This window comes from Podarcis raffonei, chromosome 9, assembly GCF_027172205.1.
Source record: "Podarcis raffonei isolate rPodRaf1 chromosome 9, rPodRaf1.pri, whole genome shotgun sequence".
Taxonomy (NCBI): Eukaryota; Metazoa; Chordata; class Lepidosauria; order Squamata; family Lacertidae; genus Podarcis; species Podarcis raffonei.
The window spans coordinates 24,463,518-24,481,621 of NC_070610.1; the positions used below are offsets into that span (position 1 = coordinate 24,463,518).

General features: G+C 42.8%; 1 protein-coding gene across 1 annotated transcript in view; it reads right to left on the reverse strand.

Moving 5' to 3' along the window:
• Positions 1-18,104, reverse strand: part of GABRA4 (gamma-aminobutyric acid type A receptor subunit alpha4) — a 60,983-nt gene that overhangs the window by 23,446 nt on the left and 19,433 nt on the right. The window contains exons 3-7 of the mRNA XM_053402593.1: positions 7,481-7,548; positions 4,921-5,141; positions 4,743-4,825; positions 2,997-3,140; positions 387-539 (exon numbers count right to left, since the gene is read on the reverse strand). Of these exons, the coding sequence (XP_053258568.1) occupies positions 387-539; positions 2,997-3,140; positions 4,743-4,825; positions 4,921-5,141; positions 7,481-7,548 (669 nt within the window). The remainder of the gene's footprint in view (positions 1-386; positions 540-2,996; positions 3,141-4,742; positions 4,826-4,920; positions 5,142-7,480; positions 7,549-18,104) is intronic.

The following is an 18,104-nucleotide window of genomic DNA, read 5'->3' on the forward strand; positions in this document are numbered from 1 at the left end:
GTTTAGAAAGATAACTTCTTTAGAAAATTGCTTCAGCCGTATCTGTATTCTCCTCTCCTTTGTCAGAAACCCAGATTTCCCCCTCAGCTCCCTGTGCGCTGCCTCCATGCCGTTTGTCTCCTCTTGCTTTCAGTGTCAATTGGAGCATCCTCTTTCAAATTGCATTTTAATGTGCTTCATTCTAATATCGCGTAATCAATTTTCCTAATTGCTTTTTCAATTCACTCTCGCCAAGGCAGGAGGAGAAAGGGGCCTGTATCAGCGAAGCTGACATTACAGATTCAGAGCCTGAGGGCATACTCCTTACTTGGTCAAATCTCTCATTCAAATCAGTTGGGCTCCTCAAGAAGACTAAAAAGACATACAAAGTCAGCGGTGAGACTTACCAAAAACAGTTCTGGCAGGAACAGACTCCTTATTGATCCAAAATGAAACTTGGGAGAGGATCACAGTCATGATGCATGGGATGTATGTTTGTATCATAAAATAACCCATTTTTCGTCTGAGGTGGAAGTGTACTGTCATAACGACATATTCACCTTAAAGGGGGGGAAAGCCAAAAATGATATTTAATAATAATAATAAAACTTTCAGTACACCCAGATTTATTTATTTATTTTAACATATTCTCCAGCTACTCAAATTGCATTCAGTTCGTTTGACTCTGAAAACATGAAGTTTCACTAAAGTGAAAGAAGTTTCAGCCTAGCTAAGACAGCAGTGGGAGCTCACATGAGTCACTCCAAGCTCCACATAGGAAGAACAGGATATATAATAATAAACAAAAGCCATACTGAGTCCAGGGAAAGTAAGTAGATCTTAAAATACTATCCAGGAGGTGGGATGTAAAACATGAAATAATAGGGACTGTTTGACATCCCTCATACTTTCACGTACCATAAAGATATGTAGGTATACGCTGGAGGGAGGGGAAAATAAGTATAAAATATTAGCTGTCTGTTCTGATACTGCAGCATCTGGAAAACATATAATTACTACTTCAGGATTATATTTTCAACAGATGCACCAAGAAAATGTCTTCCTTTCATTGATTTTTTTTTAGCCAATGAATACCAAGCATCGTTGTTATTCACCAGGTGAAGTTCTCCCATTTAAACCCCATTGAAATGAATGGGGACAGCACAAAAGCACCTCCCTGGGCTTGTGTAGTTGAGTACCCATTCATTTCAGTGGGGCCTGCAATGGGAAATTTTCCATAATAGTGGCTGTATGGAAAGTATGCTTGGGACCTTGGGACCAGTCCAATGCTCAAAGCAGGAGGGGGGGGAAATGAAGTGAGGTGGTTATAGGTCCATCTGAAAAGAAATGGGCTGGCTCTCCATCCTACTTGGAGTCAGGCTTAGGGCCTACCAAAAAATGCTGCACAAGAGCAAATGAGTTTCAAAGCCAAGACAGTAAAGAGCTAAGGATTATCAAACATATTGCAGGCTTGCATGCCTTCTCCCATGCTCATGTCCTAGTCTACAGAGCCAAACATAGTTGACCAGGTGTGTTGTCGCTGGCCACCTGCCTGTCACTGTTTTTCCATCCCTGTTTCTCCAGTCTAGGGCATGCATTAAGAACAGGAGGTTTATTAAGCCCATGATGGGTCAGGTCTGTTCCAAAGTGCAACTGTGTGCAGGATAGAACCAGACCAATGTTCTTCATTCCACACCGTGAAAAGGAATTGCCTGCCAAAACCCAAAGCATGATCAAAATGCTCAATTAATTGCCTCACTTCCGCCCATCTTCTCCTCCCACGTACCACCCACCCACTTAAAGGAAAGCTATAAACAACCTGAGCCTTCTGGTGGAAATTCTGGTATGAAACCATCATTTCGGATTTAGGCTGCTATTCAAACTCAATTTTAAAAGAATTGGAAGGAAATGTATCTTGCTAGGAAGTCCATTACACTCCAGGATCTAGTTGTTTTATAATTACCGTATTTTTTGCTCTATAAGATTCACTTTTTCGCTCCTAAAAAGTAAGGGGAAATGTGTGTGCGTCTTATGGAGCGAATGGAGGCTGCGCAGCTATCCCAGAAGCCAGAACAGCAAGAGGGATTGCTGCTTTCACTGTGCAGCGATCTCTCTTGCTGTTCTGACTTCTGAGATTCAGAATATTTTTTTTCTTGTTTTCGTCCTCCAAAAACTAGGTTCGTCTTGTAGTCTGGTGCATCTTATAGAGCAAAAAATACGGTACATACTGAGATTTTTTACCAAGATCATGGAGACACCTTCTTAAGGAGCAATCTAAGAATCTTGGCCTGATATTCCATTATAGATCAGTGATATCTCACTTACAGATAATATCCAATACATTAGGAAAATATTGCTTCATCTTGCTATCAATAACGACACTCGGAAATCTGTCGCCTACATCTGCTCCCTCTGTTGCTTAATTCTGTCGTGATCTCTGCTAGAGCATGTTTCAAACTGCACCAGTAATAGAGCGTTTAGCAATACAATCATATAACCAACCAACAGCCATCATTTTTAAAAAAATGAAAAACAAAAACACCCACAGAACTTAAGCACTGCCACTTCTCACACTGCTGCCTGTTGCTATTTTTTATCACTACACAAAAATATTTTTAAAAAATTAAAAAACAACCCAGCAGTAATAGCTGTTATGTTTAATGTGTTTGCTCCAGCAGCAATTCTAATAGGGATTTAGTTCGACAATCTGCAGGCAATTTGTAGCATGATAAATCACAAAGATCAACACTTGCCAGCAGCACGGCTATGAAAATATGTCGGTAGCTACAATCTTGCATTTTCAACCATTTTCACTTTGCTTTCCAAAGAGAGACAGAACAGCATGCGGCAACAGGCTATCTGCTTTAGTGTAAGCCTGGAGATAAATGGTCTAGGATTTGTCATATGCTTATTATGCCTCTTAGGCTACACTGAGATTTCCAAAGCATCTTTGGCTAAAACGAAATTAGACTGCTAACTCCACCCCTTAAGTTGATGATCACCAACTAGATTCTTACCTGTAATGGATTTAACAGTATCAGTGGATGCTGTATGCCCAAGCAGGTCATACTGAACTAAACTGGAAGACTCTTCAGGAACTTCCACTGAATTCTTAGGTCCTTTTGTCCAGGTATAAATCATTTCACTCTTTGGATATGCATCTGGGGGGGAAATACATACAATTAAAATGTTGGGTCTTGACCTATGGATGCCAACAGGCCTTTGGATCGCTTCAGGTTTTTTTTTACTTTGATTAGCCAGTCACCTTAATAATTATATTTTTATTTTTTTTACTACGGAGTGAACTGCTGCTCAGCTCAGCTTGCCAGACCCACCACTACCATTCGCCCCATATTAACCCCTAGAGCTTCCTCTTCCCACCCCATACAATTACTGAGCTAATTTTTCACCTTCCCAACCCCATTTATAATAATTTATAATAAAAATTTATTATTTATACCCCGCCCATCTGGCTGGGCTTCCCCAGCCACTCTGGGTGGCTTCCAAAAAAATATTAAAATACTGTAATACATCAAACATTAAAAGCTTCCCTAAACAGGGCTGCCTTCAGATGTCTTCTAAAAGTCTGGTAGTTGTTGTTCTCTTTGACATCTGGTGGGAGGGCGTTCCACAGGGAGGGCGCCACTACTGAGAAGGCCCTCTGCCTGGTTCCCTGTAATTTCTGAAGCAGTTTCTCTCTTCAATTCTGCAGTGACTCCACTTTACAGCCATTTTCACTTTCACCCCTATATCCATGCCTCCTTCTCCTCTCCCTCCTTCTGTGCAACTTCCTCTTGAACACAAACTACCCTATTGGTAAACTCCTGAATCTTCCTCAAGCCACACATAGCAATTAGCTTCATTTTCACCTTCCATTCAGTTGTGAAACCACCACCCCATTCTATTCTGCATTTCTTTTAATGGCACTTCTCCCATTCCCTTGCCCCCTTTCCCCTCTTTTTTTTTGCAACACCCCATTTTTACCTGCACCCCACATTTCCTCCCCCTTCCTCACTTTTCTCAGCTCTTCTTTACACCCAGATCGCCCCCACAGCCATCTTTGTGCACACACCCCATTGTGAGATATGTTACTGGATCTTTAAGATGAAACAGAATTTAAAAAGCAAGTCTGCCATTGAACTTGTTCACTTAGAGAAGGTTAAGTTCAGTTGATGGGTGTTGTACACATATGGGTGTCTTCTTGTTAATGAAATATATATATTCTAAATTACTACATTGCACCTGGAACGTTGAAGAAAACACATGGTCCAGGAGTGGAATATTAGATGCATCCACAACCTTTATCTCTGTCACATGAGCTGGCGAGAAATGGATGAGGGAGAGTTTGAGTACAGTGAGAAGGGAGAGACACTTAAAGGGGGGGGAACGGCTATTTTAAACAATAGCAGAAGTTTGAGTAAGGCAGGGATGAAGAAACACTGACAGGAACATGGTGGTTTTAAATAGCCGCACAACTTTGAGTAAAGCGGGGATAGAGAAACACTGAGGGGTGGTTGTTTTTAACACACACACAAAACTTTGAGAAATGGCAGAGATGGGTACCACACAGTAGCCAACACCAAGAAGCAAAACAGCAGAGCTTTTCCCAACTCCCTTCTCCCTTGTTTTAAGCTGCCATTTCTCAACCAGTCCAGTGATATTCCCTGCTATTAATTTCAATTGACCTAAGCCATGCAGCTCTGGATATTATCTGACCAGTTTCATACATAAAACGTTAAGTAGAGAATGTCTGTGTGACTTACAACTCCCAAATTTCAGAGGACAGGCGTGACCATCCATTGGGAAATCGACCAATCTCATGGGGCACTCAGCACTTATGGTGAGCCTATAAGGAACAAAATGGAATTAGCCCCAGAATGATGTGTTCCCTCTCTCACGCAAAGTAAAATAAAAGAACGGAAAGATAGATAAATCAACTACCTCATTGTATAAAGGATGGTACCATTTCTCATGATTCTGAATAGTTTATTTGGGGCTGTCATATTATGTGAGACAGATTTTTTCCCATTCCGGAAGAAAGTGTCTGGTGTCCACACTTTGGTAACCATCAAGTTGTTAAGTCTTAGAATTTCAATGGGACCATCATATCTTAATCTTTTGTCAACCCACGTCTGACGAAAGAAAACATCCATCGTGTATTCCTACAGTAATTTGGAAGAGACACAAACTTAATATGTTTTATAAGCATATCCTTTCTATGAATATCCCTCAAGGACAAATTAGTCACTGGTAACTGTAAACTCCCTAAACACATTTCTATCAATTAAACAGAACTATGTATTCCTTTAATACTTTAATTTTCCACATTACTCATATAAATAAATTGCTATACATATTAAATCAATCAAAAATAATTACTATAATCTAATAGAATGGCAAGAAGCACGCAATTAAACTTGTACTCTAGCACAGAACTGGAAACAGAATGATTAATTCATTAACATATGTTAATGGTTTTCATGTCCACGCTATTTTTTTTAAACAGATGGACAAATTAAAATATGCAGTGGGCCACATGATTAATTATATCAGCCAAAATCAAAGGAATATTATCTAATTTCAACAAATAAAACACAGATGGGATGATCCAAATGGGAAGTAGCATGTCACAAAATGATCATGCAGCCCTTTATTTGGACACCACTTATGTACACACATCTTTCCAATCGCCTTCATAAATGCGTTCACAGGACTAAAAAAATGTGTGTGTGTGTAGATAAAGATCTATAGGTGCATGCATATGGCTTAATGCAGAACCCTATGTGAACTGCAAAGGTCATATGGACATCTAGAGCAAAGCGGCTCCAGAGCAAATGCGTACAAACCTCAGCAGAGAGGGCAAGTCCATATGGAAAAGGATATGCACACAAAGTTGATATTTTCAGCTGAAATCAAGTCCCAAATAAATGTGACTAGGTCTGAAACCTTAGCAAACCAATTGTGAAATCACTGGGCACTTGAAAAACATGCACTGGAAAATGCACAGATTGAACAAGAGCAAGGCATAGACTAGCGTCACACTATGCATTTGCTGCGACTTCCAAGCAGGAGGAGAGAAAATGTGTGGAAGATGGAACTGGGTGTGAAACTCAACTACCTGAGAACCTCAGCTTGCATTTACAGTGGTACCTTGGTTCTCAAACACCTTGGTACTCAAACGCCTTGGTTCCCAAACACTGAAAACCCAGAAGTAAGTATTCCAGTTTTCGAACATTTTTTGGAAGTTGAGTGTCCATTGCAGCTGTCAGCTGTTGTTTCTGGGGCGCCTGCACCAATCAGAAGCTGCGCCTTGGTTTTTGAACATTTTGGAAGTCAAACAGACTTCCGGAACGGATTAAGTTTGGAGCTTTTGTTTTTGCTATTTATTTTGTAATTTTGTTTTTGAGGCTTTTTCAGTTAATTTGTTTTTGTGACTGTGTAGAACCCAGTTCATCTACTCATTGATTGATTGATTGATTGATTGATTGATTGATTGATTGTGTGACTGCGGAAATGGATAAAAGCCCCCCCCCGCCGCCGCCCTCCAAACAATGACTATCATCAGTGCAGGTAAGAACAAAATATAATTTTAATTTTTATAATCTACAATACTTTCTTATTTATTTTATAGTACAGTACATTGATTATTGCTTTCATTTTATGGATCGATGGTCTCCTTAGATAGTAAAATTCATGTTAAATTGCTGTTTTAGGGGTTGTTTTTAAAAGTCTGGAATGGATTAATCCGTTTTGCATTACTTTCTATGGGAAAGGGCGCCTTGGTTTTGGAACGCTTTGGTTTTGGAACGGACTTCCGGAACGGATTAAGTTTGAGAACCAAGGTACCACTGTATTTGTTTATCTATTGGGAGAATTTATAGTCCTTACTGTTGGAATGAGAACAGGCAATACCTGATGAAACCTCAGAAGATTAGTAAGATTTGTAGCAACTGAGGGCACACCCTTATAGCTCTGCATTAGCTTCTTGCCCCTCCCCATGACTTAAAGGAGTGGTATAAATCGTGCAAAATGAGGCAACTCAGGGAAATGGGCGTCTTTTGCTTAATATGTACAGTTCACAGACTTCAGACTTCCATGGCTCAGACTAAGTCTTTGATGCCAGTATCCAATGCCTCTGTTCCTGCCATTGTTGTCCTTCGCATCCAACAAGGTTATGAATTGTTCTATATTGGGGTGACTATTCTCCAAAGAACTGGCTATATCATTTCCATAGCTGGTGTATATCTGCTGAAAGCGATTTAAACAAAAACCAAAAAAACTCACACACATTGGTCTAAATCCAGCCTGCATGGGAGGACCAGAATCAGGGCTGCCACATCTAAAAATAGCCTAAAAATTAGGCTGCTGCTAATCTTCCCTACTTTGCATGATTGACAGCAGTGCACAAAGGCATCTGAATTAGTCGTTCACTCATTACTGGGGTTCATTTCCTCACCGCCACCTCAACCCTACAAAATCAAAGAAAGCGAGTGATACCTACCATCTCTACATCAGAAACAGGTCCAAAACTGGTGACATAGATATCTGTTTTGACTTCGGTTACAGGACCTAATATATATAAAAAGGAAGTAAGCAAGGAAAATTGGAATGTTTCAGGTTTAAAAGCAGGAAAGATTGTACTGGGGAGAAAAAAGCCACATCTTATGCAATTGTCACTTTGACGATTCATTTGACTAATCGGAGGAAAATGTGCAGGCAGCATGTTCTTCCAACCAAGCCTGCTGAACTTGGAAATTCTTGCATAATGTTGATTTTCATGCCATCTCTTGACTTACGTAAGTACACTGGTATAATTCAGAAATGCTTTTGTAATGCGTTGTCTTGGATTGACATGGGCAAGAAAATACATGCACACGAAGATCTGGAAAAAGCTCTTATTTATAAAGAGAAAAGTGATCTGGTCCTTCAAACTTTGCTTCAAATTGGGTTAATGGGGAATATACAACTGCATTCGCAAAGACTCAGTTCGCATATAACACCAAACTATGGTTTGACACTAGAAGAGCAAACCCTATACTCAGTTGCTCCCTTGTTCACACTCCCTATCCCTCTTCCACTTTTGTGCTCCATCTTCTGCAGACCATGCCATTTGCCACAGACCATATTTTGCAGTTACATCCAAGCTGGCAAACTATGGTTTGTGCTTGCTTTGCAAATCAGTGTAACACCCTAAGATCAAATACTATTTTACAGTCCCATTCTGCAACGTAGGTACATGCCATAGTTTGCCAGTTTGGATGCAATGGCCAACTGGTTTACCAACAATCTGGAAGTAATCAATTGTTAAGGAAGTGTAGAGGGAGGAGGATGGGGTAAAGGTGTGGGCACAGAGTTCATTCTTGCATGTGAACCTATCCAGAGAGTGATCCAACTACATGAGAAATAGAAAACATAAAGAAGTTAGAATTCCCAATGCAATTCTACCACACCTCACTCAGAATACACACAGGTCCCACTATCCACCTGCTCATTATGCAAAAATTCGCTTATCCAAACACAAAGAATTATGCCGAAACCTTGCTGCACACATGGCTGATTCAGATATCCAAACAGCCAGAGTTTGCCCACTTCCTTAATTTTTTTGTGCTTTGCTGGCTAGGGGCTGCCATTTTTAGGCAAAAACCATGGAGAGAAGGAGTGGGGAGAAAGATTCGGACAAATCCCCAAGCAGGATAATTCAGAGAAATCAGGGAGCAGGAGACATTAGAAAATCAGATTTTCCCTCTGCCTCTCTTTTGATAGTTGGCTGCAGGAAGAGAGCTCATGGATTAGAAACCTTCCAATAAGAAATAATGGCTCATGAGCTCATTATGTGAATGCTCACTTAACAAATTATTTCCTGGGAATGCATTGTGTTCAGAAGGTGGGACCTGCATTTATTTATGAGAATACTGTGGCTCCCAAGCATTTTCGGGGCGGGGGGGAGAGAGAGATTTGCCCTCTAAGTCATTTGAGTTTAACATCCTTGACCACAATTAATGTCCAGGTTAATCAGTTCACAGCAAAGGAAGGAGCAAAGTGGCCGTGCATGCAGTCAAAATGCTCATACATATTTTGTCTTAATAAGCCAAGTTATGGTTTATTAAGCCAAGTTACATAGCCAGCATGTTCACATACTGAGCTGGAAAACAAGTCACCAGCATCTCTTGTCCATTATAGCCTCTTAATACCCTGCGCACCATTTTAGTTTTTCAAATGATTACAGCAAACAAAATAGCAACAGTGTCCATAATATTTCTACAAAACAATTTATCCTTATTAGATTTTTTTAAAAAATCAGCATACTGGCTGGCATTCTTTGCTGCCTCCAAAAGCTATTTTGTCTCAAGTAGGTATATTTGAAAGGCACGATCTATTGGTACTTGTCTGAGCACATCCTTCTGTCCCCTTAAACTATTATCCATAACACATTTATTACTTCAACCCCCCTGAAAAGCACACAGACTTACACTTAGGTAAGTCTGTGATGGGAAGGAATTATTTAGCTAGCCGGGTGGAAACTTCCACCATGCTCTCTCCAGGTTCAAAATCTTTATAGTATCGTGGGGGCAACCTTTGGTCCAATCTAGCAGAGCTTTTCTTATGTTCTTGTGACTTTAGCAGGTGGACAGGGATAATAATATAGATTGGTTCTGCTGCAAAACTCTGTATCTTAAAAAAGACCTCAGGCATATAGAATATTTTTTATTTTATTTGGTTGGTTGGTTGGTTAGCTAGCTAGAATACATACACACCCCTTCATCCATAGATTCAGGGCAGTTCACAACATAAACGTCTAATGCAGGAATCTCAATGCTATCAGTGATGGACCTACATTTTGGGGGCCCTGAAGCTTGAACCATCATGGAAGCCCTTTCACAACCAGCAATGAGGTCTGGGCATAGCTGTCAACCGTCCCTTATTTGGCGGGAAAGCCCCTTATCCCAGCGCTGTGTCCCGCTGCTGTCCCTTATTGATGATGTCCCTTAAATTTCCCGGGTTTCAAAAGAAGCAGCTCCTCTCCCTCCCTCCCTCCCTGCCAGCCAGGGAGGAGGGAGGCTCCAACTGTGTTGCTTGGCTGCATTGCTCACCCAATAAGGAGTCTAAGAACGACTGGGGGGTGGAACTTGCATGCCTTGTGCCGATCAAATCGGCCGCATTGCCTGGGGACTCGCCTTTGCTTAGCGCTTCCCAGCGGAGAGGTGACGGTGGTTTTCCTTGCTGCATCCCCTTTGCTGGGTTGCTGTGCTGTGGGAACCACCGCTTGAGGCTTCGTTTGGCTGCTGGCTGGGCTTTCTGCCTTTGGCTTGGAGGGGCTCATAAGTCGAACATACCTGTGTTTGGAAAATCCCTTATTTTGGCTGCTGATCCCTTATTTTCGAGGCTGCTGGCCCCTTATTTTCAAATCTGTAAGTTGACAGCTTTGGGTCTGGGTAGCCACTATTATCTTCTGCAATGGGCTTGTTCCACGACAGATCAGCACACCTTTACAACATCTGTTCTACTGACTCTCAAACTTTGGGATGGTTGAAATATATACAACAAATATATACAATTCAGATTGAGTTGTGAGACTCTAATTGGGTCGCAGTGTGGACTAAAGTTGCTTCTGGGAACCCCAACAGGATTAGGGGCCCTGAAGGTTAAGCTTCATTAGTTTCATTGTTGATTTGTCCCTGATTGTTACCGTATTTTTTGCTCTATAAGACGCACCAGACCACAAGACACACCTAGTTTTTGGAGGAGGAAAACAAGAAAAAAAATATTCTGAATCTCAGGAGCCAGCAAGAGGGATTGCTGTGCAGTGAAAGCAGCAATCCCTCTTGCTGTTCTGGCTTCTGGGATAGCTGCGCAGCCTGCATTCGCTCCATAAGACGCACACACATTTCCCCATTTTTCAACAAAAAACCAGAGGCCTACCTCCTGGGAATAACAGATTTGGATATTCCACAAAAGAGGAAGGGTATCTTTTTATATGCGACGGCGGCAGCAATAGTTTTGATCGCAGCAAAATGGAAGAGTAATGAAATCCCCTCTATACAAGATTGGATCCAAAAGCTGACAGAATATGCCGAATCAGATGGTTTATCAGAAAAAATAAAGAATAAATCAAAACAGGAATTTGTTTCAAAATGGGAGGTTTTCAAAGATTATCTGAAAAATAAATATAGTAGTTTAAATTCTGTTGCAGCATTCAAGGAACTTCAGTAATAATTGCAAGGTAGATATAAGAAATTAGATTTATTGAGAATAAGTTAAATTATGTTAAAAGTGTGTATTGGCCAAAAGTAATAAGAATTTGAAATATGGAATAGACGGGAGGTTGTGTCTTTAGTGTCAAGACCAATAGATGTTTTATTGTTTGCTAAGAAAATTATGTGTCTATGGTTATTTTTTTGTAATTTGTGTGTAATTTGGTATTTGTGTTTTTTTCTTTTTTTCTTGTTGTATAAATAAAAAACTTTTTTTAAAAAAGAAAGAAAGCAGCAATCCCTCTTGCTGTTCTGGCTTCTGGGATAGCTGCGCAGCCTGAATTCGCTCCATAAGATGCACACACACATTTCACCTTACTTTTTAGGAGGGAAAAAGTGAGTCTTATAGAGCAAAAAATACAGTACTCTCTTTGGCTATACCAAAGAGGAAGATGTTCCATATATTTTGAAGCCTTCAAACTTCCAGGCTGTTGAGTTTATTGGGCTCTTTTAAACAACTCTTGCAGCCTAGCAGGCACAATGTGACAACATTGTGAAGATTTTGTTGAAAGGTAAAGTGCATTGTGCCTTGTGCATAACATTGTTGTGTGCGCAAATGTCACTTAGTGTCAAAATGCAGAAAGGAAGCATAAGCAATGAGAAAAGTGAAATTATTATTTCCCATTGGCCCGATATGGAGGTTTCAAGCTGCTAACTGAACACAGAACAAAAGCATGTAAAATTACCTCACTTCACAGTTTGTAAATTACACCTAAGAGTTCAGTTCGGAAGAAGATGAATGCAGGAATCACTAGAAGCTTTTCCCAACAAAGCGGCAATATACAAGCTATGTTCGGATCACAGTCACCTCAATCAGCTCCTGCAATTTTCTAGTTCAAAAGTCTTCACCTTCTATCTCTTTTTTCTGACTTTCCATTTTTAATTCATAAGTCATCAAGATTGTGCAGCTGCTTGAAATCAACTCCAGAAAGTCCCCACATCTTCCTGTTGGAATGACAGCTTTTCTGAACATGACTTTATTCGCTTAGCACAGGGTTGACAAACCTCTGGCCTAAGGGCAAAATTAGGCTTGCCAGGCCTCCCTACTCAGTGGCGTAGCGTGGGTTGTCAGCACCCGGGGCAAGGCAAGTAATTTGCGCCCCCTAACCCGTGGATTTTAGCACTCGAGTGCGAGGGCCCCCCCCCCAGATGTTGCAGCCGGCCCCCCCTGCACCCCCCACGCTATGCCACTGGGGCTGGGGGCGAGCGAAGGAGCCAAGGACCCCCCCAAAGGCTCAACAGGAATTTATTAAATTTATTATTTGCGGAGCCCCCGCGGGCCGAGGCAGCCGAAGCCCCCTCCCCTCGGGCGCCTCCCCGCCCCCTCCTCTCCTTGGGCTGTAGGTGGAGCCCGCGCTCCGAGGCGCTCCAGATCCGGGCTTGGCGAGCGCCTCTCCTCCTCCCGGCTGGGTCCAGGGCCTTCCAGCTGCGCTCCGTCCTCACCCGGCCCCCCCCCGAGACTTGCGCTGAGAGCCGGAGCCAGCGGCACCCCCTTCCGTCGGGAGACCCTCGCCCGCCCGCCGGCTTCCTCTCGGAGGGTTTTGGGGAGCGCAGGGCGCGGCGAGGCCCCTCGGAGCTCTCCTCCCTCCCAGTCGGCAGAAGCAGCCGCCGCCTGTGGCTGGGCCGAGGGGATGGCGTCGGCGTCGGGGTGCGGAGGCTGCCTGTGCCCGGCCAGGCGTCGGTGGCGGCGTCGGCGCTGCTGCAGCGGCTGCTCCTCCTGCGAGCAGTGAGTGGAGCGCAGCTGCAGCGGCGGCAGGGGGTGCGCGCACTAGGGCGCAAGGCTGGCGGTGGCGGCGGGGAGCCCGGCGGAGGAAGGAACTTGTCCCTTCCCTCTGGACTCGCGCCCCCCCAGATGTTGCGCCCGGTGCGGCCGGCACCCCTGGCACCCCCCACGCTACGCCACTGTCCCTACTTCACCTTCAAGGCCATTTTGGACTCACTGTACATCTGGCTTGGATGTCCTTGTCGTAAACTTATTGCTTATTGCAGGGCATTTGGTTCCATGTGTGTAAAGCTTTTGCATTGCTGGGTTCTCTTTTACACACCTGAAGATCTTGTATCAGTGGTCAAGCTAACATGCCAAAGCACGCGGAACTAATGCTTCAACTGGCATTGGAAATCCATTGGATTGCTTTTGTTTGATTCAAAGCCAGGGGACCTGATGGGATACCTGCCGAAGGCTTCAAAGTGGGCAAAAATGAACTGACACAAACAACTTCAGAAGCTCATTGAAAAAATCTGGGAGAGGAGATCCCAGCAGACTTTAGGAATGCCAAAATTATCAACCTTTTTTAAAAAAAAGGTGATAGAATGGATTGCGGAAACTATAGAGGCATCTCTTTATTAACTGCGGCCTGCAAAATTCTTGTAAGGATCTTAGCAAACCATCTCCTAACTATATCTGAGGCTACCCTTCCTGAATCCCAAAATGGTTTTTGACTTTCTAGGGGGACAGTGGACATGATTTTCACTGCTTGACAGATTCAAGAAAAATGCAGAGAGCAAAACCATCCCCTGTATATGTCATTTATCAACCTAAGGCCCTTGACACTAAATCGTAATGCCCTGTGGACTGCCAGATAAATTTGTAAATATCCTTCAGCTCCTCCATGATAATATGATAGGAACAATTGCAGATAACAATGGCTCTCAAAGTGAACCAATTACACTGGGAGCAAGTGTTAAGCAGGGTTGCGTTATCGCCCCAACTCTGTTAATTGTTTTCATTGCCATGATCCTACACATCGTCAAAGGGAAACTCCCCAACAGGGCAGAAATCATATATCAACAGATGGAAAGCTATTTAACTTGAGTAGGCTGGAAACAAAGAGTAAGTTACCATAACTTCCATCTTAGAGCTTCAATATGCTGATGACAATGTAGTGTGTGCACACTCAGAGGATGACTTCCAAACCATTCTAAATATCTTCACAGAAGCCTATCACTCAACATCCAAAAAAAACCAAAGTGCAGCACCAACAAGGCCAAACAATCCCTCTGCAGTGCCACAAATCCAACTCAATGGTGTAACGTTGGAGAGTGTCAATCACTTTTCCTACCTGGGCAGTTATCTTGACACAAGGGCCAACATTGATTCCAAAATTCAGCATCGCCTGAGCTCAGCAAATGCAGCTTTCTCCCAATTGAAGTGCAGAGTGTTTGAGCACCAGGACATTCTCAGGGAAACCAAAGTGCTTGTTTACAAAACTATTGTACTACCAGCCTTACTGTATGCTTGTGAAACACAGACCACTTATAAACGCCATCACCAACTCCTCGAAAGATTCCATCAACGGTGTCTCTGGAAAAAATTTCATATCACTTGGGAAGACAGGCAAACTAATGCTAGTGTACTGGAAGAAGCAAAGATCACCAGCGTCAAAGCAATGATTCTTCAACATCAACTGCTTGTGTTGTTCGCATGCCTGATTATCGTCTTCCAAAGCAACTACTCTATTCCGAACTTAAAAATGGAAAGCGTAATGCTGGTGGTCAACAAAATAGGTTTAAAGACTTTCTCAAGGCAAATCTTTAAAAATGTATATAAACACCGACAACTGGGAAACACTGGCCTGCGAGCGCTCCAGTCGGAGAACAGCCTTTACCAAAGGTGTCGTAGACTTTAAAGATGCTCAAACTCAGGACAAAAGGAACAAACGTGCTAAGAGGAAGGCATGCTTAGCAAACCCTCACCATGATCAACTCCTGCCCAGAAACCTATGCCCCACTGTGGAAGGATGTGTGGATCCAGAATTGGCCTCCACAGTCACTTATGGACTCATTGTTAAAACCGTGTTTATGGAAGACAATCTTACTCGGCTACGAGTGATCACCAAAAAAGAAGAAGACATGTGCAATGGTAGAGGCCTGGCTGCAAAGATTAAAACTCGCCACTGCTACACAGGAGACAGAATGAGGAAAAGGAAATATGAATTGGCTCCACCCCATAGCTTGACCAAATATGGCTAGGAGCTAGGTGGAGTCATAAGGTAAAGGTAAAGGGACCCTGACCATGAGGTCCAGTCGTGACCGACTCTGGGGTTGTGGCGCTCATCTCGCTTTATTGGCCAAGGGAGCCGGCGTACAGCTTCCGGGTCATGTGGCCAGCATGACTAAGGCATTTCTGGCAAACCAGAGCAGCGCACGGAAACGCTGTTTACCTTCCCGCTGGAGTGGTACCTATTTATCTACTTACACTTCGACGTGCTTTCGAACTGCTAGGTTGGCAAGAGCAGGGACCGAGCAACGGGAGCTCACCCTGTCGCGGGGATTCGAACTGCAACCTTCTGATCGGTAAGTTCTAGGCTCTGCAGTTTAACCCACAGCACCACCTGTGTCTCTCAAGGTGGAGTCATAGAACTTAACAAAGTGTAGACTTGCATTTTGACTTGAAATGTCCGTTTTGAGCTTCTCAGAAGTATGTAAAGGCAAGAAGTGGGTGGGGAGCGCTGGCCCGCAATGGCGCCTGCCAGAGAGGTGCCGGAACTGTGCTCCAGTGCACATCAACTGAAAAAACACTGATTAAAGCCTTTATAGATACATTTTTTTAAAGCCCATATTCCTTCTATTGCTTCCCTCCCTCTGCTTCCTGCATTACTGATTGTTAGTGCTTTTTGGCAGAGACCTGCTCTCTCTTTTTTAATGTGTTGTTCTCTAGAATTTCATGCGTCATAAAAGCACTATGAAAATTAAATAATAATATACTTTGAACCACCCAGTGCATGCAACACATATAGTAAACAACCAGCAATGGGAAACATCCATAGTAAGATCTACTAACTGAACCTCAGGCTAATCCTGAGGGAGTACACATACTCTGAAGCGTGAGACCAAAAGCAGTGAGGGAAATTTTTAGGAATTCAAAGACCAATTTAACACCATTTCAGACAGTACAGAACACCCTGGGTGCCAGCTTGCGTGCTGAAGTGTAAGACACAAACATGAAATGCCAGCCAGGACCTGCTTATCCTTAATACCTAAATTTATTTTGGTTTAGAACTTAACATACCCAGGCAAAGTGGCACAACAAGGTGCTACTGAGGGAAATTGTTTTATTACCACATTGAAAAGAAAAAGAAAACATCTGCTCACAGTACAGATGAACATTCTGATGCTAAGGTATACAGTTATTACACAAGAGCAAGCTAATGCTGGGTTGAAGAAAATGAAAAGCTGCTCCTTGGTGGACCTTCTAAAAAAATCCCCGTTTGCATTCTAGGAACTATTTATAGATTCAGTGGTGAGCATTTTTAATGTCAGCTAAATAGTAGGGGAGCTTTACACACACTGCAATGGGCACTGTCAAGTATGAATCACCGCTCAGAGGAACAAACATTCCAAAGAATGGAAATCAACTGAGTGCAAAATCCAATTATTACTCAGTTTCACATCAGACAAGGAGAGTGTCCAGTGGCTGCCCCACCCCCCATCTCACGTCGGCTGCCGAGCCTCACTCTGTGTCACTCACTTTCAGCTGAGAAGATAACAGGCAAACTGGGAACAGAAGAACAGAAAAGGGAGAGTTTCGGTGTGGAAAAGCACAACTATTTGGAGCAGGCAGATCTGTAATTTCCCAGCAAATTACGCCTTTAAATTGATAATAAATATTTATGAATATAAAATGCTTTTATTGGTGGGCTGGGGGAGGGCAGTTGCACTTCTCCCTCTCCTACTCAGATATCTAGGCTGGTTGCTCAAGAGCAGCAACAGACTTCCAATTCATTAGTATTCCAAGCCTTCTTTGCCTGCACTAGCTCCTCATTAGTTTCTCAGCCCAATTCAAGGGGCTGCCTTGAAAGCCCGCAAGAGCCTTTGTCCTGCACACCTTACGGAGCATCTCTAATATGCTGCTTCCTGTTCTTTAAGAACTGGTGTCGCCTAGTGATGCGTAAGGATTATATAACCTATCTGAATCTCTTTGAACACTTGAAAGCACTAAGTAACACTTAGCATTTATAATTCTTTGAATGTGACCTTGGACCATGTCCCATTGCTGGCGCTAGGCAGAGTTAGGACTTCTCTAAGATTGTATGGTACTTATTCTTTTTTCATAATGCTTTTAATGCACACAAAAATATTTATATCCTGCTTCCCCAGTTCGTCTCCAGGATGCCCAGGGTGGTGAAAAGAAAGAAAGAAAATAATAATAATAATAATAATAATAATAATAATAATAATAAAATTTATTTATAGCACACACATACAGAGATGCAACCTACAGAAAGAGCAAGTTGTTTTTTTTAAAAAAAAAGATAAATTTTTAGCATTCAGTAACCAGAAAGGCCTGCCAGCACGCACACACATACAAAATTCACTTTGTGCAAAAAACCAACACAGACAGCTCTCTTGGGAAAGAGAGTGCTATCAATTGGGTGCTGCCACAGAGACGGCCTTTTCCTGAATCCCTCCCAATAACATGTATGACAGACAAATGGGGGGAAGAAGAAGAAGAAGAAGAAGAAGAAGAAGAAGAAGAAGAAGAAGAAGAAGAAGAAGAAGAGGAGTAGTAGTAGTAGTAGTAGTAGTAGTTTGGATTTGATATCCCGCTTTATCACTACCCGAAGGAGTCTCAAAGCGGCTAACATTCTCCTTTCCCTTCCTCCCCCACAACAAACACTCTGTGAGGTGAGTGGGGCTGAAAGACTTCAGAGAAGTGTGACTAGCCCAAGGTCACCCAGCAGCTGCATGTGGAGGAGCGGAGATGTGAACCCGGTTCCCCAGATTACGAGTCTATCACTCTTAACCACTACACCACACTGGGGAATGAAGCAGAGCTCCTCAAAAGTCCTGTGTGGGCAGACAGGCTCATAGGGTTGGAGCTAGTGATGACCGGTGCCCATTTGGGCTGGCAGGATGGGAGGCAGGAAGGTCAGC